The sequence below is a fragment of the Bufo bufo genome, chromosome 4 (assembly GCF_905171765.1).
Source record: "Bufo bufo chromosome 4, aBufBuf1.1, whole genome shotgun sequence".
NCBI classification, from domain to species: Eukaryota; Metazoa; Chordata; class Amphibia; order Anura; family Bufonidae; genus Bufo; species Bufo bufo.
In genome coordinates this window covers 117896068-117921050 of record NC_053392.1, presented here as the reverse complement: position 1 = coordinate 117921050, position 24983 = coordinate 117896068, and the positions used below count along the sequence as shown (strand labels likewise).

General features: G+C 41.9%; 1 protein-coding gene across 39 annotated transcripts in view; it reads left to right on the top strand.

Moving 5' to 3' along the window:
* LOC120997603 (saxiphilin-like) overlaps positions 1-24983 on the top strand; it is a 390951-nt gene that overhangs the window by 69926 nt on the left and 296042 nt on the right. Inside the window, exons 10-15 of one of the 39 annotated variants that reach the window (XM_040427747.1) lie at positions 374-429; positions 2633-2796; positions 12184-12331; positions 13161-13309; positions 13440-13536; positions 17997-18038. The exons of the other annotated variants lie outside the window; for them this stretch is intronic. Of the exons in view, the coding sequence (XP_040283681.1) occupies positions 374-429; positions 2633-2796; positions 12184-12331; positions 13161-13309; positions 13440-13536; positions 17997-18038 (656 nt within the window). The remainder of the gene's footprint in view (positions 1-373; positions 430-2632; positions 2797-12183; positions 12332-13160; positions 13310-13439; positions 13537-17996; positions 18039-24983) is intronic. 39 annotated transcript variants of the gene reach the window in all.

Here is a 24983-nt window from a genome sequence, read left to right as displayed (position 1 = left end):
TAAAGTTCCCCTCACAAGTCCTACTGATTGGGGGGAGGGGGATTAAAACATAGATAAATTATGGACAGCATCTTTAAGTTGTGTATGACATCAAATTATATGTCTGCTCTTACACAACAATGCAGGGCATTGCAGTTCACTCTTCGAAACATTGAGCATTCTCTGCAGCCTTCTCATGAGTAAATTATTAGTAGATGACCTTCCACCAAGACTGCCTGTAGGCATCAACCTATTAAGCCTATAGGTGAATCTGTCACTGGCAGGCTCTTTTTCATGTATTTATGATAGCATTGTTGCTTTCTCGAACATTTGCAGCAGGACTGTAGACAATAATTACAGAATTATGGTTGCATAAACTTTTTTCTTTGGTCAGGTGTTTGAGAGAGGATAAAGGAGACGTGGCTTTTGTGGAACACACCGCTTTATCAGGTAATGGAATCAGATCTAGAAAATTTACTCACTGAATTAGCCTGGTGGAGCAAAAACTATAAGCATACATGAATATGTTAAAAAAAATCCAACAGCTTAATCCCCTCTCCCATCTCTGTCTAATCTCAACTATTGGTCTAGTTTAATTCTTCTGTACCAGGAGAGATCAGTGAGACCTCTGATCTTCTTTGTTTAACCTCATATATGCTGTAATCAAAGCTGCATAGAAGAGAAAGAAAAATGGTGGACCCCACATGATTGCATCATACTGTGCTCATAACTTATATGGGCAGATAGCCTAGGTACCATGGAAGAACCCTAGGATTGTTTAGAACAGTCACTGCCTCCTGGCCATTTATTAGTGGATTAGTTGTGCTATGTGCAGTATTCCAGTACAGGGGGTATCTGCAAATGGTTTGTCATTAATGTTGTATTATTTAATGCAATGTTCTTTAATGCTATTTCATTTGAATGTCATAGGGCGTGGGCTGGGCCCACTCTCTATTGAAATAATCTGAGGGAGAGGTTGTAGGGAGAGGGAGCAAAGACCATGTGCTCCTTCTTTTCAGGCCCCCAGCTTCAAGCTTCAGAGACTCAAAGATCTCTGAATGATCTTCAGAGAGAAGGAGAAAGACCAAGGAGTTAAGAACTTAGTCAGTTAGTCAGTAAGGTAATCTCATTGTTGAGGGCAGTACAGACTTTACTGCCATGGAGGAATTTTGTTTGGTGGGGATCTGAGACCCACAGTGCTGAGAACCACACCAATTTCTAAAAGAAAGTGAGAGAAGGGCACAATATTATGCTCCTTCTCCTTTTTGCATGAGACCAGCTCCATAGAAGTCTATGGGTCAATCACTATTCTATCCTCTGCAGCGACAAAGAGCCTTATATAAGTGTGCTTCTCTCCCCTTGTTCTAGAGATCATGGGGGTTTCAGCACTCAGGCCCCCACCGATCACAACCTTTAATATGTCTCTATGATATATCAAACATTTTTTGAAAAGTTAGTGACATTTTAAGAACAGGTCCTGTATGACTACTGTATTATACTATAATGCCCCAGCAGTTATGAATGTGTGTGTGGAATATTTTAAAAAACAAACAGAAATTATGCAATAGCATAATACTTGACTTAAACCAGCCATGCACATAACTATTACTATTACTCCCGAAACCCCGATGCATGATCAACTTGGACTGAACATATAAATGTCACGGGTAGTACGGGGAAGGAAAGACAACCAAAGGGAACCACAACAAAACAACAACAGACTAGGCCCCAAACCTAGGGAACAAAGAGGTTGCCGCCTAGCAATCTCTGATTCTCTCCCTAAGCTGCTAACAACATGTGCAAATCTCAAAGGTAGAAATGCACATGCACAGGAACCTGAGACTGCTGAAACACTGCACCAAACACTCAGCTTAGGGAACAGGGAAAGAGGCAACCGGCTCCTTCCAAACTGAAGGAGCTAGTGTCTCCCTGAGGCCTAGTCAGAACAGAAACACCAAGAAAGGGAAAAGGACTTAGCTTGAGAAGCAACTGGAACAGGAGAACCACCACACAAGCAAAGCACTCCACAGAAGAACTATCAGCCGCAGGGAAACAAGTGAGAAGTGGAACATATAAAGAGCCACTTGACTGATAATGAGCAGCATCTGCGAAGGGGTGGAAACCTGTCAGCAACAATGAAAACAAGAGAGATCTGTCAGATAGACTCCTGAGTCTTCCGTCTATCTGAACTTCTAAGATCTCTCCCAGGGCCGGCGGTGAAAATAAACTAGTGCTAATACAGACAGGCACAAATGATTTTGTACAAAATGTATTTGCAAAGAGTCTCACATTTATATAATGAACATAGCATTAGCACTAGTATATTTTTCTATAATGAGCATGACAATATTTTATATATTTTGTTTCCAGAGTGCTGTTGCATTGTGTTTGTTTTTGCTTTTGTATTTATCTTTATAGTAATGAGCACAGCAGCTATACATGGGTTCATCTCATGCTAGAGGAAAATGTTGTACTGATTATATAAAAAAATAATAATCAAAAAAAAAAATATATATATATATATATATACAGTATATATATATATATATATATATACACACATATATATATATATATATATATATATATATATATATATATATACACCGGTATATACCTGCTTCCTGTGTTAATTCAATGTATTGTTCTTTAGGGCAAGATTCAGACAATTTTGAGCTTTTGTGTCCAGACAATACTAAAAGTCCACTAAGTGAACATAAAGACTGTAACTTTGGAAAAGTACCCAGCCATGCTGTGGTGACCAAAGGCACTGGGGACAAGAGTAAGGATATCATTGAGTATCTTCTTGAAGCTCAGGTAGGCAATATCCTAACATGATTTGAACATTTTGGCATACTCATATATGCTGAGTATGTATGATGGGCAGGCAGATGATCACTTCACATGCATGCATCTCTGAATAATTGCCAAGTACAGAAGTAAATTATGGTATGGTTCAGCTTACTACTTCACTATTTCCACATAAATGCTATGGTCAAGGGAAGCACTGGCACGCTTTTACCATCGTACCAAATAGTTCCAAAGTTGGAAATGCTATTTCTTTGTGTTTGCCGTTGTGTGGTACAAGGTCACATATTACACTGTAGTTAATGAGAATTTATTACTGTATTTTTTACTGTATTTTTTAATGTTGTAATGATGTGAATATACCTGCTTTTTTAAAGGTTTATGGGAAAATAATATAATGTGCATAAATGAATGTGTTTTTGTATTATTTACACAATCTGTTGTCCATTGAGGTTAGAGCAATCCCAAAACTATTGTCTCAGAAAAATGTTTGTATAGTTACATGTAGGGGAGTCTTCTAGATTTATACATTGTGTCATGCCAGGGTTAATACAGGGTCTAAAGCTTGACCTACACAGATTAGTTTTGGCCAAAGTTGTTGATTTTGCATAGACTTGCATACAGTTTATGGGGACCTCCTCATTTAATTTTTTTGCTAAGAAGATAAGCCACAACTAGAGAAGTTTGGTCCCGCTTACTCCCCTTTCCTCATTCAGAAGACATGCACGTTTGGTCATGCAGACCATGCTCATTTATTGGAGGTCGTAAAAGATAGCCAACAGCAATCTAAAATGTAATAATATAGGATAGCCGGGCACACTCAATATACTGGGACCATATAGAATTTAATATACTCATAAAATCGTTATAATATATAACCTTACATATAATATACAACAATAGATGAAATAAAATGGCCTAAACGCGTTTCGGGGTTCTAAATGGCCCCTTCCTCAGGGAACCACTAGAGCTTGCAAGACACCGGTCTCCAGTTCCACAAGAGAGGTGTCCAGAGCGACAAAGGGGTATCCAGCAGGCATGGTAAGCACTTTCCGAACAGCATGCCAGCAAGATTACATATTGGAAAAGCGCAGCATTCATAACAGTTCAGCGGGACGCCGCTGATTTGTAAGTATAGCGGGACGCCGCTAAACTCTTACTAACCAAGTTCATACCAAAGCAATATATATTTGGAGTGTGTACAATTGACTAAGACTGACTATACCATCTATGAGCCTTCTTGAAATAGTAGCACGAGCTTGATGCCGACATATGCCATTATTGGAGGCGAAGTTTACCATAAAGCGATCATTGCCGGTTGACTTTGGGGGTGTTGTCCCTAGTGCAGTTTGCACATTATAGGACTACTGTACCATCCTATTCCATTATCTATTCACGCACTGCATTTCCTTATCATCAATTTTAGCCTGATTATTTCAGGTTTTTATGCCATTTTATTTCATCTATTATATGTAAGGTTATATATTATAACGATTTTTTGAGTATATTAAATTCTATATGGTCCCAGTATATTGAGTGTGCCCGGCTATCCTATATTATTACAGTTTTTCTTTCCAAGAGGAAGGGTGATTCCTCTTAACTGTGTGCACCTCTATTATTGGTTTGTGTGTCACTCCTGTGCGCCACATTTGTACAACAGCAATCTAAAATGTATGGCTATCTTAAGGTTTTGGTATATGACACAAGGATTCTCTGTTCAGTATTCTTTAAATCAATGAGTAATACACTTTCCTGTAAGTCTTGTATGAAACACGTATAACATGTATAATCTTTGCCCCAAGTACTCTTTTGCAATCTTCATCCACCCTGCATTAAAGTACTTGTGCTCTCTCACATGGTAGGGGACCATTGGGACGTTAGAACAATTTCTGCACCCCCTACAGATATCTCTAAGCATTTCTTTTGTAATCAGTTCTGCTTCTAAAGATCCCTTTAGACCGGACATTCGCCTGCTCATCTGTGAAGGAGACAGCTACATTTACATGCAGCGATCTCCTCCACAGTATGGGAAGGAGCGATAACTAATGCCATTACTCATTTCCATACAGAATCATTGTTTTCCAGCAACAGAGGCTGTTTAGACGGCACGATCTTCTGCCGGTAAACGATTATTTAGGTGCCTGCACAAATAAGCATATTATCCGATGAACGGGTTAGGCTACTTTCACACTAGTGGCACGGACCTCCGGCAGGTTGTTCCGTCAGGTGAACAGCCTGTCGGATCCATCCTGCCGCTAGTGAACATGTGCCCCTGGACTGACGCTCTGTTCCCATTAACTATAATGGGGGCGGGGGCGGAGGCACGGCGGAGGCACGGCAGCACACGGCGAGAGGCTGCCGGAATAAAACTACGACATGTCCGAAATTTATTCCTGCAGCCTCTCGCTGTGCACTGCTGTGCCTCCATCGGAACTCCGCCCCACCCCAATTATAGTCAATGGGGACGGAGCGGCAGTCTGGGGGCACACGTTCACTAGCGGCAGGACGGATCCGACAGGCTGTTCACCTGACGGAACAGCCTGCCGGAGGTCCGTGCCGCTAGTGTGAAAGTAGCCTTAGACTATCCTAGCCTGGAACTCTCTGCCTGAGGAGGTGGTGATGGTGAACTCACTAAAAGAGTTCAAGAGGGGCTTGGATGTATTTCTGGAGTGTAATAATGTTACAGGTTATTAATAACATTGTTATATAAATATTTAAAAATGTGAAGTAACATAAAACAGCAATAAATATATGTGCACTCACTTCACTGGGGGGAAGTCATCAGGATAAGCACATAACATACCTGTGACGTTGAACCCCCCCGGCCAGGATCGCATGTAGATTCACAGTGATGGATGGCAGCACACTTCAAGGCTTCAAATCAATCACTTTATTAAGACAATATATGGCTCGACGCGTTGCACCTGCTCCTGAGGAAGGGGAATTGTAGTCCCTGAAACGCGTCGAGCCATACATTGTCTTAATAAAGTGATTGATTTGAAGCCTTGAAGTGTGCTGTCATCCATCACTGTGAATCTACATGCGATCCTGGCCGGGGGGTTCAACGTCACAGGTGTTATGTGCTTATCCTGATGACTACCCCCCAGTGAAGTGAGTGCACATATATTTATTGCTGTTTTATGTTACTTCACATTTTTTTATATTTCTAAAACAATTTTATTAATAGTGGATTTGGTCATCCTTGATCCATTGAGTACCTAATAACCTATCTAGGGTTTATAGTACTATTGTTTATATTGAGGGGTTAGAACCTCTTACCTTAATACTATTATTTCTTCATGTGTCTATCTGTGGACTATTGCTCACACATTCCATCTGCTTTTACCAATACCACCCTAAAACGCTAACACTTATAGTACTTTTTTCGAATATTCTAGGAGTGGCACTCATCTTCTGCCTCCTTTTTCTGTAGGCAGAGACTGCCCGCTGGGGGAAACTACTACTCCCCCTAGGGGACATTATCTCTCCCCACTTTTCCGTAATGATTGGTTTCTAAGTGTTCAGATATCCATCGAACACTTTTCTTTGAGCAGCCATCCCTACTTCCTGCTTTCCCTCCTTTTCAGACACATTGTCCCACCACTGTCAGCACCCCCTCAACTTCATTCCCTTTAGGGATTTCTTCGATCCCTGAAGGATTGGATTAACTTCCTTTTTTTTTTTCTTCCTCTGTTTCTACTGTCTTTTATGCGCCTACCATGGTGATCACGGTTAATGGGAAATCAGGGTTCCATGCCGGAGAGGGAGCCTGAAAAAGGGATACCACATCCAAGGGAGATCAATGGCTGAAATCTGATTGGGTGGAGATGTGGGACAAGTTATTAAAGCAGAAAAATTGAAGGAAGGCAGGAGGCGCGCGGCAATTACCCACTCCCGACTCGGGGAGGTAGTGACGATAAATTACAATACAGGACTCCTAAGATGCCCTGTTATTGAAATAAGTAATAATTTTAATTACAGGGAATGTCACTGCGGTATCTTGGATTAGGAAACATTATACAGGAGAGGCCCTGCTGCCGCTTTGTTGACTCTAGATAACTTCTGCCTGATAGCACGTCCCCGTGACGTCCCCGTGACGTCCACGATCCAATTGGAAATCTTCCCTATCAACTTTCGATGTTCTTTTATGCACCTACCATGGTGATCACGGGTAACGGGGAATCAGGGTTCCATGCCGGAGAGAGGGAGCCTGAGAAAGGGATACCACATCCAAGGGAGGTCAATGGCTGAAATCTGATTGGGTGGAGATGTGGGACAAGTTATTAAAGCAGAAAAATCGACGGAAGGCAGGAGGCGCACGGCAATTACCCACTCCCGACTCGGGGAGGTAGTGACGATAAATAACAATACAGGACTCCTAAGATGCTCTGTTATTGCAATGAGTAATAAAAAATTACCAGGAATGTCACTGCGGTATTTTGGATTAGGAAATGTTATACAGGAGAGGCCCTGCTGCCGCTTTGTTGACTCTAGATAACTTCTGCCTGATTGCACGTCCCCATGACGTCTATGATCCATTTGGATATCTTCCCTATCAACTTTCGATGTTCTTTTATGCGCCTACCATGGTGATCAGGGGTAACGGGGAATCAGGGTTCCATGCCGGAGAGGGAGCCTGAGAAAGGGATTCCACATCCAAGGGAGGTCAATGGCTGAAATCTAATTAGGTGGAGAGGGTGGGACAAGTTATTAAATTAAATTCAGCACATGTGCCAGGCAAGGGATGTGCATCAAACCGGCTAGGCCCACAGCTGCTACGAGATTTAGCCCATTATCACACACCACCAGGCCGGGGTTGAAGCTCACTGGCACCAACCACTCATCGGTCTGTTGTTTCATGCCGTCCACAGATCCTGCGCGGTGTGGGCTTTGTCCCCCAAACAGATAAGTTTCAAAACTGCCTGCTGTTCTTTACCCCTGGCTGTGCTGAAGTTGGTGGTGAGGGTGTTACGCTGACCAGATGAGGAGGCGGTAGAGGATGAGGAAGCAGAGTAGGAGGAGGAAGCAACAGGAGGCAAAGAGAAATGCCCTGCAATCCTCGGTGGTGGAAGGACATGCAGCAAACTGCTATCCGCCTCAGGCCAGCCGCCACTGCATTTACCCAGTGTGCTGTTAGGGAGATATAACGTCCCTGACCGTGCTTACTGGTCCACGTATCAGTAGTTGGGTGGACCTTGCCACAGATGGCGTTGCGCAGTGCACACCTGATTTTGTCCCCCACTTGGTTGTGCAGGGAAGGGATGGCTCGTCTGGAAAAGTAGTGGTGGCTGGGCACAACGTACTGTGGGACAGCCACCGCCATCAGATTCTTAAAACTGTCCGTGTCCACCAGACGGAATGACAGCATTTCAAAGGCCAGGAATTTGGAAATGCTGGCATTCAGGGCCAGGGATCCCAGGTGGGTAGGGGGGTACTTTCTCATTCGCTCCAGTGTTTGGGAGATAGACAGCTGAACGGTTCCGTGGGACATTGTGGAGATGCTTGGTGATGCAGGTGGTGGCGTTGCTGGCACATCCTCTGTTTGCGGGGTGGCAGGTGCCACTGTCACTCCAGAGGGGGATGAAGAGGCCGAGACTGCAGCAGAAGAGGAAGCAGGAGGAGCCAAAGATCTTTCTTGGTTTTTGAGGTGTCTACTCCACTGCAGCTGGTGCTTTGCACTTAGATGCCTGGTCATGCAGGTTGTGCTCAGGTTTAGAACTTTTATGCCTCGCTTCAGGCTCTGATTGCACAGTGTGCAAACCACTCGTGTCTTGTTGTCAGCACATTGTCTGAAGAACTGCCACACCAGGGAATTCCTTGCAGCTGGCTTTGGTGTGCTCGTTCCTTTGGTGCGGTGGGCAGTAGCAGGCGTACTGTCTAGGGGACGGTCGCTCCGCTTTTGCACCCTGCTCCCTCTTTTGCTGTGCTGGTGGCTCTGTGCGACCACCGCCTCTTCCTCCGAACTACACAGGTCACTCGCATGACCTTGACTCCATGTGGGGTCGAGGACCTCATCGTCCTCCACATTATCTTCCACCCAGTCTTCACCCCTGCCCTCCTTATCGGTCTTCACACTGCAGAAAGCCACAGCAGTTGGCACCTGTGTTTCGTCATCATCGGAGACATGCTGCGATGGTCCTCCCATGTACTCATTCTGAAACATCAGTGGTTGGGCATCGGTGCACTCAATCTCTTCCACATCTGGCTCAGGGCTATGTGGATGGCCCTGGGAAACCCTGCTAGCAGAGTCATCAAAAAGCAGAAGAGACTGCTGCATGACTTGGGGCTCAGACTGCTTGACTGATTTGCAAGGGGGTGAGGTGAAAGACTGATGGACATCGGCTGCAGGTGCCAACTGTGATCTTTCAGCAGGGGACTGGGTGGGAGACAAGGAGGAACTGGAGGCACTGTCAGCCACCCAATCTACTATCGCCTGTACTTGTTCTAGCCTCACCATTCGTAGAGCAGCATTCGGGCCTACCAAATAACGCTTAAGGTTCTGTCGCCTACTCGCACCTGAGGAAGGTGTTTCACTTGTGCGTGTAGCTGGCACAGATCGACCACGTCCTCTCCCTGCAACAGGAGCTCCACCAGCAGCACTGCGACCAGGGCCACATCCCTTATTTGACGCTCTCCTCATTCTTTGCGTTCACCCACCAAACTAACAGATGGTTTATGTCCGGCGACAATGTAACCGCCAATAGTCAACAATTAAGTTTACTGACAGTAAGGCTGTGCCGGTGTCATAAAGAGAAAAAATTTCTTGAGGTCACACAACAGTGTGACAGGCGAATTTAATACAATTACTTCACGGTCATAAAAAATGTGAATTTGTCAACCAACAATGTAAGTGAGTTTTTTTCAACAGACAATGTAGCAGTATTTAACGGTTTTATTGGACTGTCAGAAATGCAGTGCAGGCCGCAAATGTACTATCTAGCACAAAAAGTTAGTTTTTTAACCGAAAAAGTAACAGCAGTATTTAACGGTTTTATTGGACTGTCAGAAATGCAGCGCAGGTTGCAAATGTACTATCTAGCACAAAAAGTGAGTTTTTTTTCAACCGACAAAGTAACAGCAGTATTTAACGGTTTTATTGGACTATCAGAAATGCAGCACAGGCCGCAAATGTACTATCTAGCACAAAAAGTGAGTTTTTTTCAACCGACAATGTAACAGCAGTATTTAACGGTTTTATTGGATTGTCAGAAATGCAGCGCAGGCCGAAAATGTACTATCTAGCACAAAAGGGTGTTTTTTTCAAACAACAATATAACAGCAGTATTTAACGGTTTTATTGGACTATCAGAAATGCAGCACAGGCCGCAAATGTACTATCTAGCACAAAAAGTGTGATTTTTTTCAACCGACAATGTAACAGCAGTATTTACTGGTTTTATTTGACTGTCAGATATGTAGTGTCAGAAAGAGAAAAAAAATCGCTTTAGGTCACACAAATATGTGACAGACTAATGTAATTTAATTATTTTCACTGGCAGGTATGCACTGCAGGCCGCAGGGGTACTTGACCTCCAAAAAAAGGGATTTAATGAATAGATTTTCCCTGTCAGATATTCAGCACAGGGGCACTTCACTGAAAAAAATGTGAATATGTCCCCCCCCGGGGCCCTGAAGTTACAGACGGATTACCTATATTATTTTCCCTTCCCCTAGCACATATGCAGTGCAGGAGTCCTTAAAAAATGCTTAGATGTTGCCCACTGAGCTACCAGAACAGGATTAAAGTAATGTTCCTGGCACACATGCAGTTGCAAGTGCACTGCACTTGCAAAAATGGTCGCCGACGCCCACCTAACAAACAGACTGATTAAAGCTTATTTCTCTGTAAAAACTGGGCTCAGGGGTACAAAAATGTAGCATAGCACCCAAAAAAATAATCGCTGTAGTTTGCAGATTTAACACCAAGAACACCAGAATTGTTTCCTATTCTCTCCCTCACAGCTGCAGCATCCTCTTCCTACACTAGTAAGAGCTGATGTGACGTGCGGCGCTACGTGACTCCAGCTTATATAGAGGCTGGGTCACATGCTGCACTGGTCAATCACAGCCATGCCATTAGTAGGCATGGCTGTGATGGCTTCTAAGGCTGGGTTCACACTGGCGAGATTTGCTCGCGGGTGCAATGCGTGAGGTGAACGCATTGCACCCGCACTGAATCCAGACCCAATCACTGCTATGGGGCTGTGCACATGAGCGGTGATTTTCACGCATCAATTGTGCGTTGCGTGAAAATCGCAGCATGCTCTATATTGTGCGTTTATCACGCAACGCAGGTCCCATAGAGTGAATGGGGCTGCGTAAAATCGCAAGCATCCGCAAGCAATTGCAGATGCGGTGCGATTTTCACACATGGTTGCTAAGATGACAGTCTTTTCACTGTATTATTTTCCCTTATAACATGGTTATAAGGGAAAATAATAGCATTCTTTAATACAGAATGCTTAGTTGAAGGTCAATTGAGGGTTAAAAAATATTTTTAAAAATTAACTCACCTCCTCCTTTTGATCGCTTAGTTGCCGATCTCTTCTTACTTCTTTAATCATGAGCTGCCAGCTAAAGGACCTGTGGTGACGTCACATCACATGGTCCAATCACATGGTCCATCCGTGGTGATGAACCATGTGATTGGACCATGTGATGAGCCCAGTGACGTCACCACAGGTCCTTTGACAGGTCCTGAAGAAAGAACAGGAGACCGGCAGCTACGCGATCAATTGGAGGAGGTGAGTTAATTTTTATTTATTTTTTTAACCCTCAATTGACCTTCTACTAAGCATTCTGTATTAAAGAAAACTATTATTTTCCCTTATAACCATGTTATAAGGGAAAATAATTACATCTACATAACCTTGAACCCAAACCTGAACTTCAGTGAAGAAGTTCGGGTCTGGGTACCACATTCAGTTTTTTATCACGTGCGTGGAAACGCATTGCACCCGCGCGATAAAAACTGAACAACGGAACGCAATCGCAGTCAAATCTGACTGCAATTGGGTACCTACTCGGGTTTGCCGCAATGCACCCGGGACGCATCCTGAGCCAAAATGTGACGCCCGTGTGAACCCAGCCTAAGGGCACATGAGTTAAACGCTCGTTGATTGGCTGCCCTGCAGCTTTTCAACATGCGCCATTAAATCGCCGAACTCGAACCCGAACTTTTACTGAAATGTTCGGGTCCGGGGTCAAAAAATCTTAAAGTTTGGTACGAACCCTATTTGTAATGCAACACAGCACAAGATGCTAATATTTCAGCAATAACTACAGTTACAGGGCAGACCTAGTTGTGTCTCTCTCAAGCTTTGTAGTTAGAAGTGAGCTGTTAATGGTGGTTTATATTATTTTCTTATGTCACTTTGTAATTCTATCCAATCTCAGAAAAAAGAATGCAAACTATTCAGCTCCACTTGTGGGAAAGATCTGATGTCTGGAGACACTACGACAAATCTGATTGCTCTTCCATCAGGAATGGACGCTTTTCTGTTTTTGGGCCCAGAATTGTTTAATGCCATGAAAACACTGCAAGGTAGGGGACAATTGTCTTGATTAAGCCCTTAAAGGGTTTCTGTCACCCCACAAAACTCTTTTTTTTTTTTTTGGATAGTTAGATTCCTTATAGGGCGATATAGGAGAATATAATAGTCTTACTTACTTTCATGCGGCCGATTCTTTATAAAACAAAGTTTTATAATATGTAAATGAGGGCTCTACCAGCAAGTAGGGCGTCTACTTGCTGGTAGCCGCAGCAGCAATCCGCCCCCTCGCCGTGTTGATTGACAGGGCCAGCCGGGATCTCCTCCTCCGGCCGGCCCTGTCAGTAATTCAAAAATCGCGCGCCTCTGGTCATTCGGCGCAGGCGCTCTAAGATGAGGAGGCTCGTCTCCTCAGCACTCCCTCAGTGCGCCTGCGCCGATGACGTCTTCTCTTTCGGTGATGTCATCGGCGCAGGCGCACTGAGGAGACGAGCCTCCTCATCTCAGAGCGCCTGCGCCGAATGACCGGAGGCGCGCGATTTTTGAATTACTGACAGGGCCGGCCGGAGGAGGAGATCCCGGCTGGCCCTGTCAATCAACACGGCGAGGGGGCGGATTGCTGCTGCGGCTACCAGCAAGTAGACGCCCTACTTGCTGGTAGAGCCCTCATTTACATATTATAAAACTTCGTTTTATAAAGAATCGGCCGCATGAAAGTAAGTAAGACTATTATATTCTCCTATATCGCCCTATAAGGAATCTAACTATCCAAAAAAAAAAAAAATGAGTTTTGTGGGGTGACAGAAACCCTTTAAGCAAAAATTTAGGAAACTCCAATGCAAATGTTTTAATATTAATATGAAAATGAAATTTTTCTATTAGGAGAACCTCTTCCTTCAAAGAACGAAATACGCTGGTGTACACAAAACAAGAACGAGAAGATAAAATGTGATGACTGGTCCGCAGTAAGTGGTGGTGCTATTAAATGCACAGAGCCATCTTCTGCAGATCAGTGCATTGAGAAAATTCTGGTAAATAATCTTTCCTGGCAGTATAAAAGCATTACGTTACTGGCAGTATAAGCATTATCTGGGTTAGCTCAGAGAAGATGAGCAAAGAGTGGTAAGGGTTGTGGACATCAGTAACATATTTCCCTTTCAGAAACGTGAAGCTGATGCAGTAACTCTCCAGACAGAACACATGTATACAGCACTGAAATGTGGACTGGTTCCAGCAGTTGAAGGGTACTACAATAAAGGTAATTTCAACTAGACCCAAAAGTTTCATCCATAATACATCATCAGTTTAGCCCAACATTTACTATATACAGGGTCGGCTCCAGGTTCATGTGGGCCGTAGGGCGATAAATCTCAGTGGGCCCCTTGTGGCATTTGTCAAATGTCACCATGGCATCTGAGAGTATTAAAGAACGGAAGCGTGGGCTTCCTGCTCAGACACGCCTTCCCCCAGCGGAGATCAAGGAAAGCACCCTGTTCTAAAAATGAGCCGCAGCCTGTACTGGGCTTCCAGGCTCATTGTTAGGCCTCATGCACACGACCGTTGTGTGCATCCGCGGCCGTTGTTCCGCTTTCCGTTTTTTTTCGCGGACCCATTGACTTTCAATGGGTCCGTGGAAAAATCGGAAAATGCACCACTTGGCGTCCGTGATCCGTTTTTCCAGTCCGTGAAAAAAATATGACCTGTCCTATTTTTTTGACGGACAACGGTTCACGGACCCATTCAAGTCAATGGGTCCGTGAAAAATCACGGATGCACACAAGATAGTCATCCGCGTCCGTGATCCGTGTCCGTGATTCGTGTCCGTTTTTCCTATCATTTTCAATGCAAACTTGACTTAGTTTTTTTTTTCACTTTTCATGTCCGTGGATCCTCCAAAAATCAAGGAAGACCCACGGAAGAAAAAACGGTCACGGATCACGAAACAACGGAAATCCGTTTTGCGGACCGCAAAAAAAAACTGTCGTGTGCATGAGGCCTAAGTATATCCCAGTTCAGGCCACTAGGTGTCATCACTAAACTGTGATATAGTGAGTTCTATATGGAGCAATTTCCATTACTCTGCATAAGTTGCAATCTGATGAAAAGTAATTTAAAAAAAGGAAAAAAAAGTTTTGAAAATATAAAAAAAATTAAAACGTAAAATCACCCCACTTTCCCCAAAAATTTACAAAAAAGAATAAAACTATGGGTATCGTCGTCACATGCGAAAACACCCATACTATTAAAATATTTAAAAAAAAGTTTGCCCATCTGGTGAAGGATGTAAAAGAAAAAATATATAAAAAAGGCTGATTTGCAGTTTTTTCATCACTTTATCTCCCAAGAAATTTTTTATAAAAAGTGATCAAGTAATACACACCCCAAAATGGTATTGTAAAAAAAGACAGATTTCCCTCAAATGAGTCCCCACACATCTCTGTAGACATAACTTTAAAAAAAAGTTATGGGGGTCACCGGGGAGCAGGGGTCCTGTTAGGGTTGCCACCTTTCCCAACAAAAAATAATAGTTACACAAATTAAAGGGTTGGCGTGTCTATTTAGCCTCTATTTTTTAAATGATTATGCTGGGATTTGAACTCATAGCCTTCTACATTAAAGTCAAGAACTTTAACCACTGGGCCATAGAGCTTCACGTTAACCTGTTGAACATATATTATGGCTAACAACCTCAGTAGTTTCCCACATATTATGCATTCACATATATGTACTATTTTGTGCATAGTACATATAAAAAAATACTTCTGCTGTATAGGAATACCTAATGCATGAGAAACTACTATTAGGTTTTTCTAGCAAAGTTTAACATTGAGCTTCATAGCTCAGTGGCTAAGGCTCTTGCCTTTAATGTAAAAGGTTGTGAGTTCAAATCCCAGCATTTCAGAAACAGAGGCTAAATTAGACTCACTGGTAAATACACTGGGTGTCCCCAAGCATACTGATAATGCTTGGGGATACCCCCTTCATGTTCATAGCACTGACTCCATATATGGACATATCCATATATGGAGTCAGAGCAGGGACTCCTAAGCCTGGAGTCCTGACTGTACAGTAATGCTGGGGTATTCAGAAGCACTGGGGGATTTCCTGTACAGCGATCTTCAACATAGACCGGATGTGCTGATGCTGGCCCTGACCATATAGGCTGAATCTACACGATAACTTTAGCCACAATGCATATTTCTGTGTGGCACTGCAGCCTTGCAATGCAATGGAAACAAATGGGGATGCATTGCAACCTGTATGTGGCCATAAACCTGCAATTGTCAACCATCATACTTTCAGACTGCGGTAACTTGAGGACAGCAGTGGATTCCCATTTACCAACATTGCTTACTTGTCATGGCCAAAACCACCCTCAGTATTGCTCAACATTTATTTTTATTTATTTTACTCTCTGAAATAGTGCTGATATATTCCTCAGCACTTTACAGAAATTATCATCACTCTGTCCCCTATGTAAATTCCCTTTTAGTAGGTCTTTAGAGTGTGGGAGGAAACCGGAGTATCGAGAGGAAACCCACGCAAACAAAGGGAGAACATACAAATTGACCTTGGTCGGATTCAAATCCAGGACCCCAACGCTGAAAGGCACCAGTGCTAAGAACTGAGACACTGTGCTACCCATTTTTATACAATATCTCATACCCATCTTGCATATATAATTTTTAAATTATCCATGTTCACTAATCACAATGAGCATGGAAGAGTAGATATTAAAGCAGCGGAAACTTTTCAAATCTTTCCACTGAGTAGAAAGGTGTTAAAAGGGGTTGTCCAAATTAATTAAAAACTTCAGAAAAGCCACGAAATTTCATAATAATCTGCAAATATTCTCCTGTTACTCCCTGTTTTTGGCGGGGTAGAAAAAACTGTTCCACAATTTTTGGGGTTTTCTTTTTTGAGTTTAATTTTTGCAGCGTTTACTATGTCACATCTGACTAAAGAATGGCTGTGCATTTGCATCAGTCACTCCATTCACTTCTATGGCGGTTACAGAAACAGACAAATGTGCGTACTTGGTATTATCCCTATCTCTCCATTCTTTCCCCATTTGGATGTGGTGGTGGCCAGCAGTGCCCTCACCAGACAAATGTTTGGGAAGAGAAGGATATTTGAAAATAGTTTTTTAAACCAGACAACCCAACTACCAAACAAACTGAAATGTTGGTTATTGTGTACAATACTGTCTCTTATTTTTGTAATTTCCCACATATCTATAAATCCTTGTAAATGATAAAGCATTACACAGTTCAGTTGGATCAGACAATTGATTTTCAGGATACATGGGTACTATATAAATATGAAACGCTATCACTGAGTACATAGCACATAAAACTTCAGATTAAAATGAATACAATAAAAATCAAAACATAAGATCCACAAACATATGGTGTAGTCAAAGCAATAACCAATAGTGTTAGGTAGAGGAATAGGGAAAGGGGGAACCTAGAATAAATATAGAGACCCCTAACTGCCCTAAAATTGGGGTCCGAGAATCTCTCCCTGCTTGCACCCTACAAATCCCTGCATTGTCCCAATGTGTTTTCCCAAAGTGCAGGTTCATCAGGGGTCTCTCAGATTAAGTGATCATAATAGGCCCCCAGCTAGATAAATGATGAGCTAAGCAGGATAGTAGAGAAAGGCAAACAATAGCCCAGGTCCAAAATAGTAGAGAGGAACAGCCAGGCCAAATGCTAGCCCCCAAAACTAGATTGGTGTACCAAATGTTTCCCTGCTTTTACCATATTCATTTTAATCTCACTATTAAAAGATACGTTTTATGTATCCAGTGATTTCCAATGATAAAACATACTAAAGGGTGAGTAACAAGTCACAGAACACCCTTTTATTTCAGAAATGAATGGGAAAATGAAATATATGAATACCCCAGCAAGTAATGGGTGAGGGGTCTTATATCTTAGGTTATGTCCGGAACATAGCCGCCATCTTCAAAGCTGCCATATTGAATCAAGGTGAAATTCGCAATATCTCTTGTGGTTCAAAAGTTATCAACACAGAAATTTTAAAACTTCAAAGCTCTGTGTTTAGCACTAGGGACAACTTAGTGAACACATCAAATAGCTGTGCATCACAGGGAACGTTCCCGATTGTTGTTGAAACTTTCTGTGTTGATAACGTTTGATCTTTTACCCTTGATCCAATATGGCAGCTTCAACATGGAAGCCATGTTCTGGACATATCTAGAGATGAGCGAATCAAATGCCACGAAGTGGAATTCAATCCGAACTTCAGGATTAATTCGAATCGCCTTGAAGCCAAATTTCGTGTCAGCAAATCGATTTAACCTGAAATAGTGTAAAAAACAAAAAAAATTCATACTTACCTCCTCCATTTGCTCGCAACGGGCCGCCAGCCTCCGTCTTGATTGAAGATCTCGTTCGAAATCCCGTGCGTGGTGACGTATGACGAAGTTATTCGTCACAAAGCAAATTTTTTTGCAAAATTCTGCGAATCAGCCGAATAGAACTTTTCATAAATTCGCTTATCTGTAGACATAGCCTAGAAGATAGGCCTCCTCACCCATAACTTGCTGGGGCATTCAGATATTTAATTTTCCGTTTTGTGCCTGAAATAAAATGGTGTCCTGTGACTCACCCTGTATACATAGGTTTACTGCATATTGCCTATTAAGATAATTATAAAATTGATTTATATGTTTTCTCTTTTTTATGGTAGATGATTTCACCCCATGCAAGACAGATGGAGACTTCTATACAGGTAGTTATGCATTACACATATGGCCTCATGCACACAACGTTTTTTTGAAGATAGGATGGGGACCCATTCATTTCAATGGGTCAGCAAAAAAATGCTAATAATTCATCCATTTGTGTTCCGCATCCGTTGTCCGTGTTTCGCCTTCAGCAAAAAAAAATAGTGCATGTCCTACTTTTTTCACATTTGCGGACAAGGATAGGCATTTATTACAAGGTATCTGTGGAAAAAAACGGATCCTCCAAAAAAAACAGATGCCACATCCGTTTTTTTTAGCGGACGCATAATTTGTGGACGCAAAAAACAACTGTCGTGTGCATTAGGCCTAAAATAGACACTAGTGAATAACTGCAGTCGGCTGATGAATGACATACCCCTTACAGTGTACAACATAACTTCTAGACTTCAAGACAACTCTATTTTTTCTGCTTCATGTATGGTGAATATGAACTGAACACGTCACAAGCTTTGAATTACAAATCTCCTTAATATAGTAATGTTTATACTGTGTATATATATATATATATATATATACATATATATATATATATATATATACATACATACACTCACCTAAATAATTATTAGGAACACCTGTTCTATTTCTCATTAATGCAATTATCTAGTCAACCAATCACATGGCAGTTGCTTCAATGCATTTAGGGGGGTGGTCCTGGTCAAGAAAATCTCCTGAACTCCAAACTGAATGTCAGAATGGGAAAGAAAGGTGATTTAAGCAATTTTGAGCGTGGCATGGTTGTTGGTGCCAGACGGGCCGGTCTGAGTATTTCACAATCTGCTCAGTTACTGGGATTTTCACGCACAACCATTTCTAGGGTTTACAAAGAATGGTGTAAAAAGGAAAAAACATCCAGTATGCGGCCGTCCTGTGGGCAAAAATGCCTTGTGGATGCTAGAGGTCAGAGGAGAATGGGCCGACTGATTCAAGCTGATAGAAGAGCAACGTTGACGGAATTAACCACTCGTTACAACCGAGGTATGCAGCAAAGCATTTGTGAAGCCACAACACGCACAACCTTGAGGCGGATGGGCTACAACAGCAGAAGACCCCACCGGGTACCACTCATCTCCACTACAAATAGGAAAAAGAGGCTACAATTTGCACGAGCTCACCAAAATTGGACTGTTGAAGACTGGAAAAATGTTGCCTGGTCTGATGAGTCTCGATTTCTGTTGAGACATTCAAATGGTAGAGTCCGAATTTGGTGTAAACAGAATGAGAACATGTATCCATCCTCTGATGGCTACTTCCAGCAGGATAATGCACCATGTCACAAAGCTCGAATCATTTCAAATTGGTTTCTTGAACATGACAATCAGTTCACTGTACTAAAATGGCCCCCACAGTCACCAGATCTTAACCCAATAGAGAATCTTTGGGATGTGGTGGAACGGGAGCTTCGTGCTCTGGATGTGCATCCTTCAAATCTCCATCAACTGCAAGATGCTATCCTATCAATATGGGCCAACATTTCTAAAGAATGCTATCAGCACCTTGATGAATCAATGCCACATAGAATTTAGGCAGTTCTGAAGGCAAAAGGGGGTCCAACACCATATTAGTATGGTGTTCCTAATAATTCTTTAGGTGAGTGTATATATACAGTACAGACCAAAAGTTTGGACACACCTTCTCATTCAAAGAGTTTTCTTAATTTTATGACTATGAAAATTGTAGATTCACACTGAAGGCATCAAAACTATGAATTAACACATGTGGAATTATATACATAACAAACAAGTGTGAAACAACTGAAAATATGTCATATTCTAGGTTCTTCAAAGTAGCCACCTTTTGCTTTGATTACTGCTTTGCACACTCTTGGCATTCTCTTGATGAGCTTCAAGAGGTAGTCCCCTGAAATGGTTTTCACTTCACAGGTGTGCCCTGTCAGGTTTAATAAGTGGGATTTCTTGCCTTATAAATGGGGTTGGGACCATCAGTTGCGTTGAGGAGAAGTCAGGTGGATACACAGCTGATAGTCCTACTGAATAGACTGTTAGAATTTGTATTATGGCAAGAAAAAAGCAGCTAAGTAAAGAAAAACGAGTGGCCATCATTACTTTAAGAAATGAAGGTCAGTCAGTCAGCCGAAAAATTGGAAAAACTTTGAAAGTAAGGGCTATTTGACCATTAAGGAGAGTGATGGGGTGCTGCGCCAGATGACCTGGCCTCCACAGTCACCGGACCTGAACCCAATCGAGATGGTTTGGGGTGAGCTGGACCGCAGAGTGAAGGCAAAAGGGCCAACAAGTGCTAAGCATCTCTGGGAACTCCTTCAAGACTGTTGGAAGACCATTTCAGGGGACTACCTCTTGAAGCTCATCAAGAGAATGCCAAGAGTGTGCAAAGCAGTAATCAAAGCAAAAGGTGGCTACTTTGAAGAACCTAGAATATGACATATTTTCAGTTGTTTCACACTTGTTTTTTATGTATATAATTCCACATGTGTTAATTCATAGTTTTGATGCCTTCATAGTCATGAAAATAAAGAAAACTCTTTGAATGAGAAGGTGTGTCCAAACCTTTGGTCTGTACTGTATGTATATACAGTGTATATATATATATAATAAAGAATAGAAACCAACAGTTTGAATTAGATAAACAATATAGGATGGACAAATACTCTTTAGATATCTCCAGCACAGGAGTGCACTTAGCCTTTCTGCTGCCTGAGGTGAAAATTTAAATGGTGTCCCCTCCCTCCCCCATGCCAAATTCTCAACCTAACCTCTTCCCTCCTAACATTACATACAGCACTAAAAAACATACTGAGTACTACAGCGCCACATACTTCTTACATCCAGTGATGTCTCTTCTGATGTAGATATTCTCTTTCCTCATCTTCTCCATTCGGACCACACTCCCATGATGACTTCTTTCAGCCATCTCTTGTCTCTGCAGAGTTTGAGAAACAGACATATTAGTAAATAACTGTGCCAAGCAAATAATTCCCCCGATACTAATAGTGTTGCAAGCTTAATGTCCCCCAAAAATAATTGTGCTAAGCTGATACTGTGCCAGGGTGCCCCCAACAATAATAGTGCTTCCAAAAGTCCCACCAATAGAAATATTTATCTGCCACTGTGCCCTAGAAGTAATAATGCTCCCATCACACTATTAATCATGTTCCCTATAGTCCCCCAGTAGTAATAAAGCTCACCATAATGCCCCTAGTAGTAACAATTCAGCAAGTGACAATTATCATGTAGAGAAAGTTAATATATGCCACTTTCTAATATGTTGTTATCCATATTGCTTCCTTTGCTTGCTGGATTGCTAAATCCATCACATTATACACATGTATTATATTTTCATGGTTACAACCACCCTGTAATCAAGCAGCGGTGGCCGTGCTTGCACACTATAGGAAAAAGCATCAGCCTGTATGAACTCCCATGGTCCCAGCCACCAGAGAGCTTTTTCCTATAGTGTGCAAACATGACCACCTCAGCCTGCACATTTTTCAAACCCTCCAACAATGGTCTATATTTACAACCTATAATTTAATGTCCACTAGTTTAGACATATATGGTTTCATAGCTTGCATCCGGGTTTTCCTGAGAAAGGTTTTTGAAATGCAAGCAACAGAAGTATGGCTATGTTCACCCTTCAGACAAACTTTGTAGCCACCTGCTTTATAGCTTTGGATAGGGTTCCCAGCCCCGTAAACTTTGTATAGTAAAATCACAGCAAACGTATCTTTGAAAGTAGATAATATTTTTTATTTCCATTCAGTAGATGTGAAATGCGTCTCTCTTAGTGCGAACGTTTTCGGCCGATAATTCAGCCTTCGTCAGGCACTGTGCCGCTGGAGGCTAGAGGTACAGAGGAAATTACACCAGTTGTGGCAAAGAGGGGGGGGGGTCTAAAAGACCACCTAAAGTCGGTCCCCCTCTTTGCCACAACTGGTGTAATTTCCTCTGTACCTCTACCCTCCAGCGGCACAGTGCCTGACGAAGGCTGAATTATCGTCCGAAAACGTTTGCACTAAGAGAGCCGCATTTCACATCTACTGAATGGAAATAAAAAATATTATCTACTTTCAAAGATACGTTTGCTGTGATTTTACTATACTATGTTCACCCTTCGCCATGCTCTCTAGATCTGAGTCTAGATCTGCGATCTCCATTTGAAGAGGGACATTTCAGTACATTTCAACTAGAGATGAGCAAATCGAAGTTGACAAAGTGGAATTCAATCCGAATTTCATGAAAAATTTGATTTGCAGCGAATCCAAATTTCCTCACGCTTCACATTTTTTTTCCGAAAATGGCTGCTGCACATGTTAGGACATGGAGCAAGGAACTCTGGAAACGAGGGATCACACACAATGCCATGCATGCAGCCAATCAGCAGCCAGCCAGCCCTGTGATGTCACAGCCCTATAAATAGCCTCAGCCATCTTGGATTCAGCCATTTTCCAGTGTACTTAGTGCAGGGAGAGATGTCAGCAGGCGCTAGGGACAGTGATAGAAAAGATTTTAAAACTTTTATTTTGCTGTATAGAAGTTCAGGGAAAGGACAGGGAGGAATCATTCCACAGTATTGAAGCAGAACAGGGTTCAGTAGGGGAGTTTACAGCCTGGGGAATAGGAACAATCCTATTACACCTTGCTGCCCTGACTGCGGATACAAATTGCCATTATACAGCTCTGTAATTCCAGTAAACTGTTCTTGTTATTGGGGTGCAAGTGCTGTTTGATACAGCCATTAACAGGGGTTATTACAAGGAAATATTTCTACGTCTTATTTGCCCTTGTGCAGTGCAGTTATATGTTCTAAAGCATTTTTTGGCTTGTATTAGTGGGAAAAAAAGGGCTTATTAGCCATTTTGTGATGTAGCGAGAAAATAACAGCCCTTTTTGGCTTGTATTAGTACCAAAAAATATATATATTTGCCGTTCAGCGGTGTATATATATTTTCTAAAGCCTTTTGTGGTGTGTATAAGTGGAAAAAAATAAGGGCCTATTTGCTGTTAAGCGGTGCAGTTATATGTTCTAAAGCCCTTTTTGGCATGTATTAGTGGCACAAAAAAAAGTATTTGCCGCTGTGTGGTATAGTGAGAAAATTACAGTCCTTTTTGGGCGTGTATTAGTGGCAAAAAAATATATATTTGCCTTTCAGCGGTGCAGTTATATGTCCTAAAGCCCTTTTTGGTGTGTATTAGTGGCAAAAAATATATATATTATTTGCCGTTCAGCGGTGCAGTTATATATTCTAAAGCCCTTTTTGGCATGTATTAGTGGCACAAAAAAAGTATTTTCCGTTGTGTGGTTAAGTGAGAAAATTACAGCGTTGGCGTTGGCGTTTAGTAGTGGCAAAAAAATATATATGTGCCGTTTAGCGGTGCAGTTATATGTTCTAAAGCCTTTTGTGGTGTGTATAAGTGGAATAAAATAAGGGCCTATTTGCCATTCAGAAGTGCAGTTATATATTCTAAAGCCCTTTTTGGCATGTATTAGTGGCACAAAAAATGTATTTTCCGTTGTGTGGTTAAGTGAGAAAATGACAGCGTTGGCGTTGGCGTTTAGTAGTGGCAAAAAAATATACATTTGCCTTTCAGCAGTGCAGTTATACAGTATGTTCTAAAGCCCTTTTTTGCGTGTATTAGTGGCACAAAAAAAATATTTGCCGTTGTGTGGTGAGAAAATTGCAGCCCTTTTTGGCGGTTATTAGTGGCAAAAAGATATATATTATTTGCCATTCAGGGTGGGTTCACACTAGCGTTAGGGATTCCGTTATGGCTTTCCGTTATAACATGGTTATAATGAAAAATAACGGAATTCATAAGACGGAAAGACGGATCCGTTCTTCTGCCCATTGACTTGTATTATGACGGAATGCAAAACAGAAGCCTTTAAAAGGCATTCCGTTTCCTTTCTGCCCTAATAGAAGTCTATGGGAATGAAAATGGATCAGTCTGGGTCCCGTTATGCAAGACGGAAAACAAAGTCCTGTCGACAGGACTTTGTTTTCCATCTTGCATAACGGGACCCAGACGGATCCATTATACTTTCCCATAAACTTCTATTAGGACAGAAAGCAAATGGAATGCCTTTTAAAGACTTCTGTTTTGCATTCCGTCATAATACAAGTCAATGGGCAGAAGAACGGATCCGTCCTTCCGTCTTATGGATTCCGTTATTTTTCATTATAACCATGTTATAACGGAAAGCCATAACGGAATCCCTAACGCTAGTGTGAACCCAACCTGAATGGCAAATAATATATATCTTTATAACGGAAAGCCATAACAGAATCCCTAACGTTAGTGTGAACCCACCCTCAGCGGTGCAGTTATATGTTGGAGTGTATAAGAAGAAAAAGTAAGGGCCTATTTGCCATTCAGCGGTGCAGTTACAGTATATGTTCTAAAGCCCTTTTTGTCGTGTATTAGTGGCACAAAAAAAGTAGTTGCTGTTGTGTGGGGAAGTAAGAAAATTACAGCCCTTCTTAGCGTTTAATAGTGGCAAAAAAATATATATTTGCCGTTCAGCGGTGCAGTTATATGTTCTAAAACCCTTTTTTGCATGTATTAGTGGCAAAAAAGTATTTGCAGTTGTGTGGTAAAGTGAGAAAATTACAGCCCTTTTTGATATGTATTAGTGGCAAAAAAATATATATTTGCTATTCAGCAGTGCAGTTATATGTTCTAAAGCCCTTTTTGGCGTGTATTAGTGGCAAAAAAATATATATATTATTTGCCTTTCAGCGGTGCAGTTATATGTTCCAAAGCACATTTTTGTGTGTATTAGTGGCACAAAAAAAGTATTTGCCATTGTGTCGTTAAGTGAGAAAATTACAGCCCTTTTTGGCGTGTATTAGTGGCAAAAAATATATATTTGCCATTCAGCGGTGCAGTTATATGTTCTAAAGCCCTTTTTGGCATGTATTAGTGGGGAAAAAATGGGGCTTATTAGCC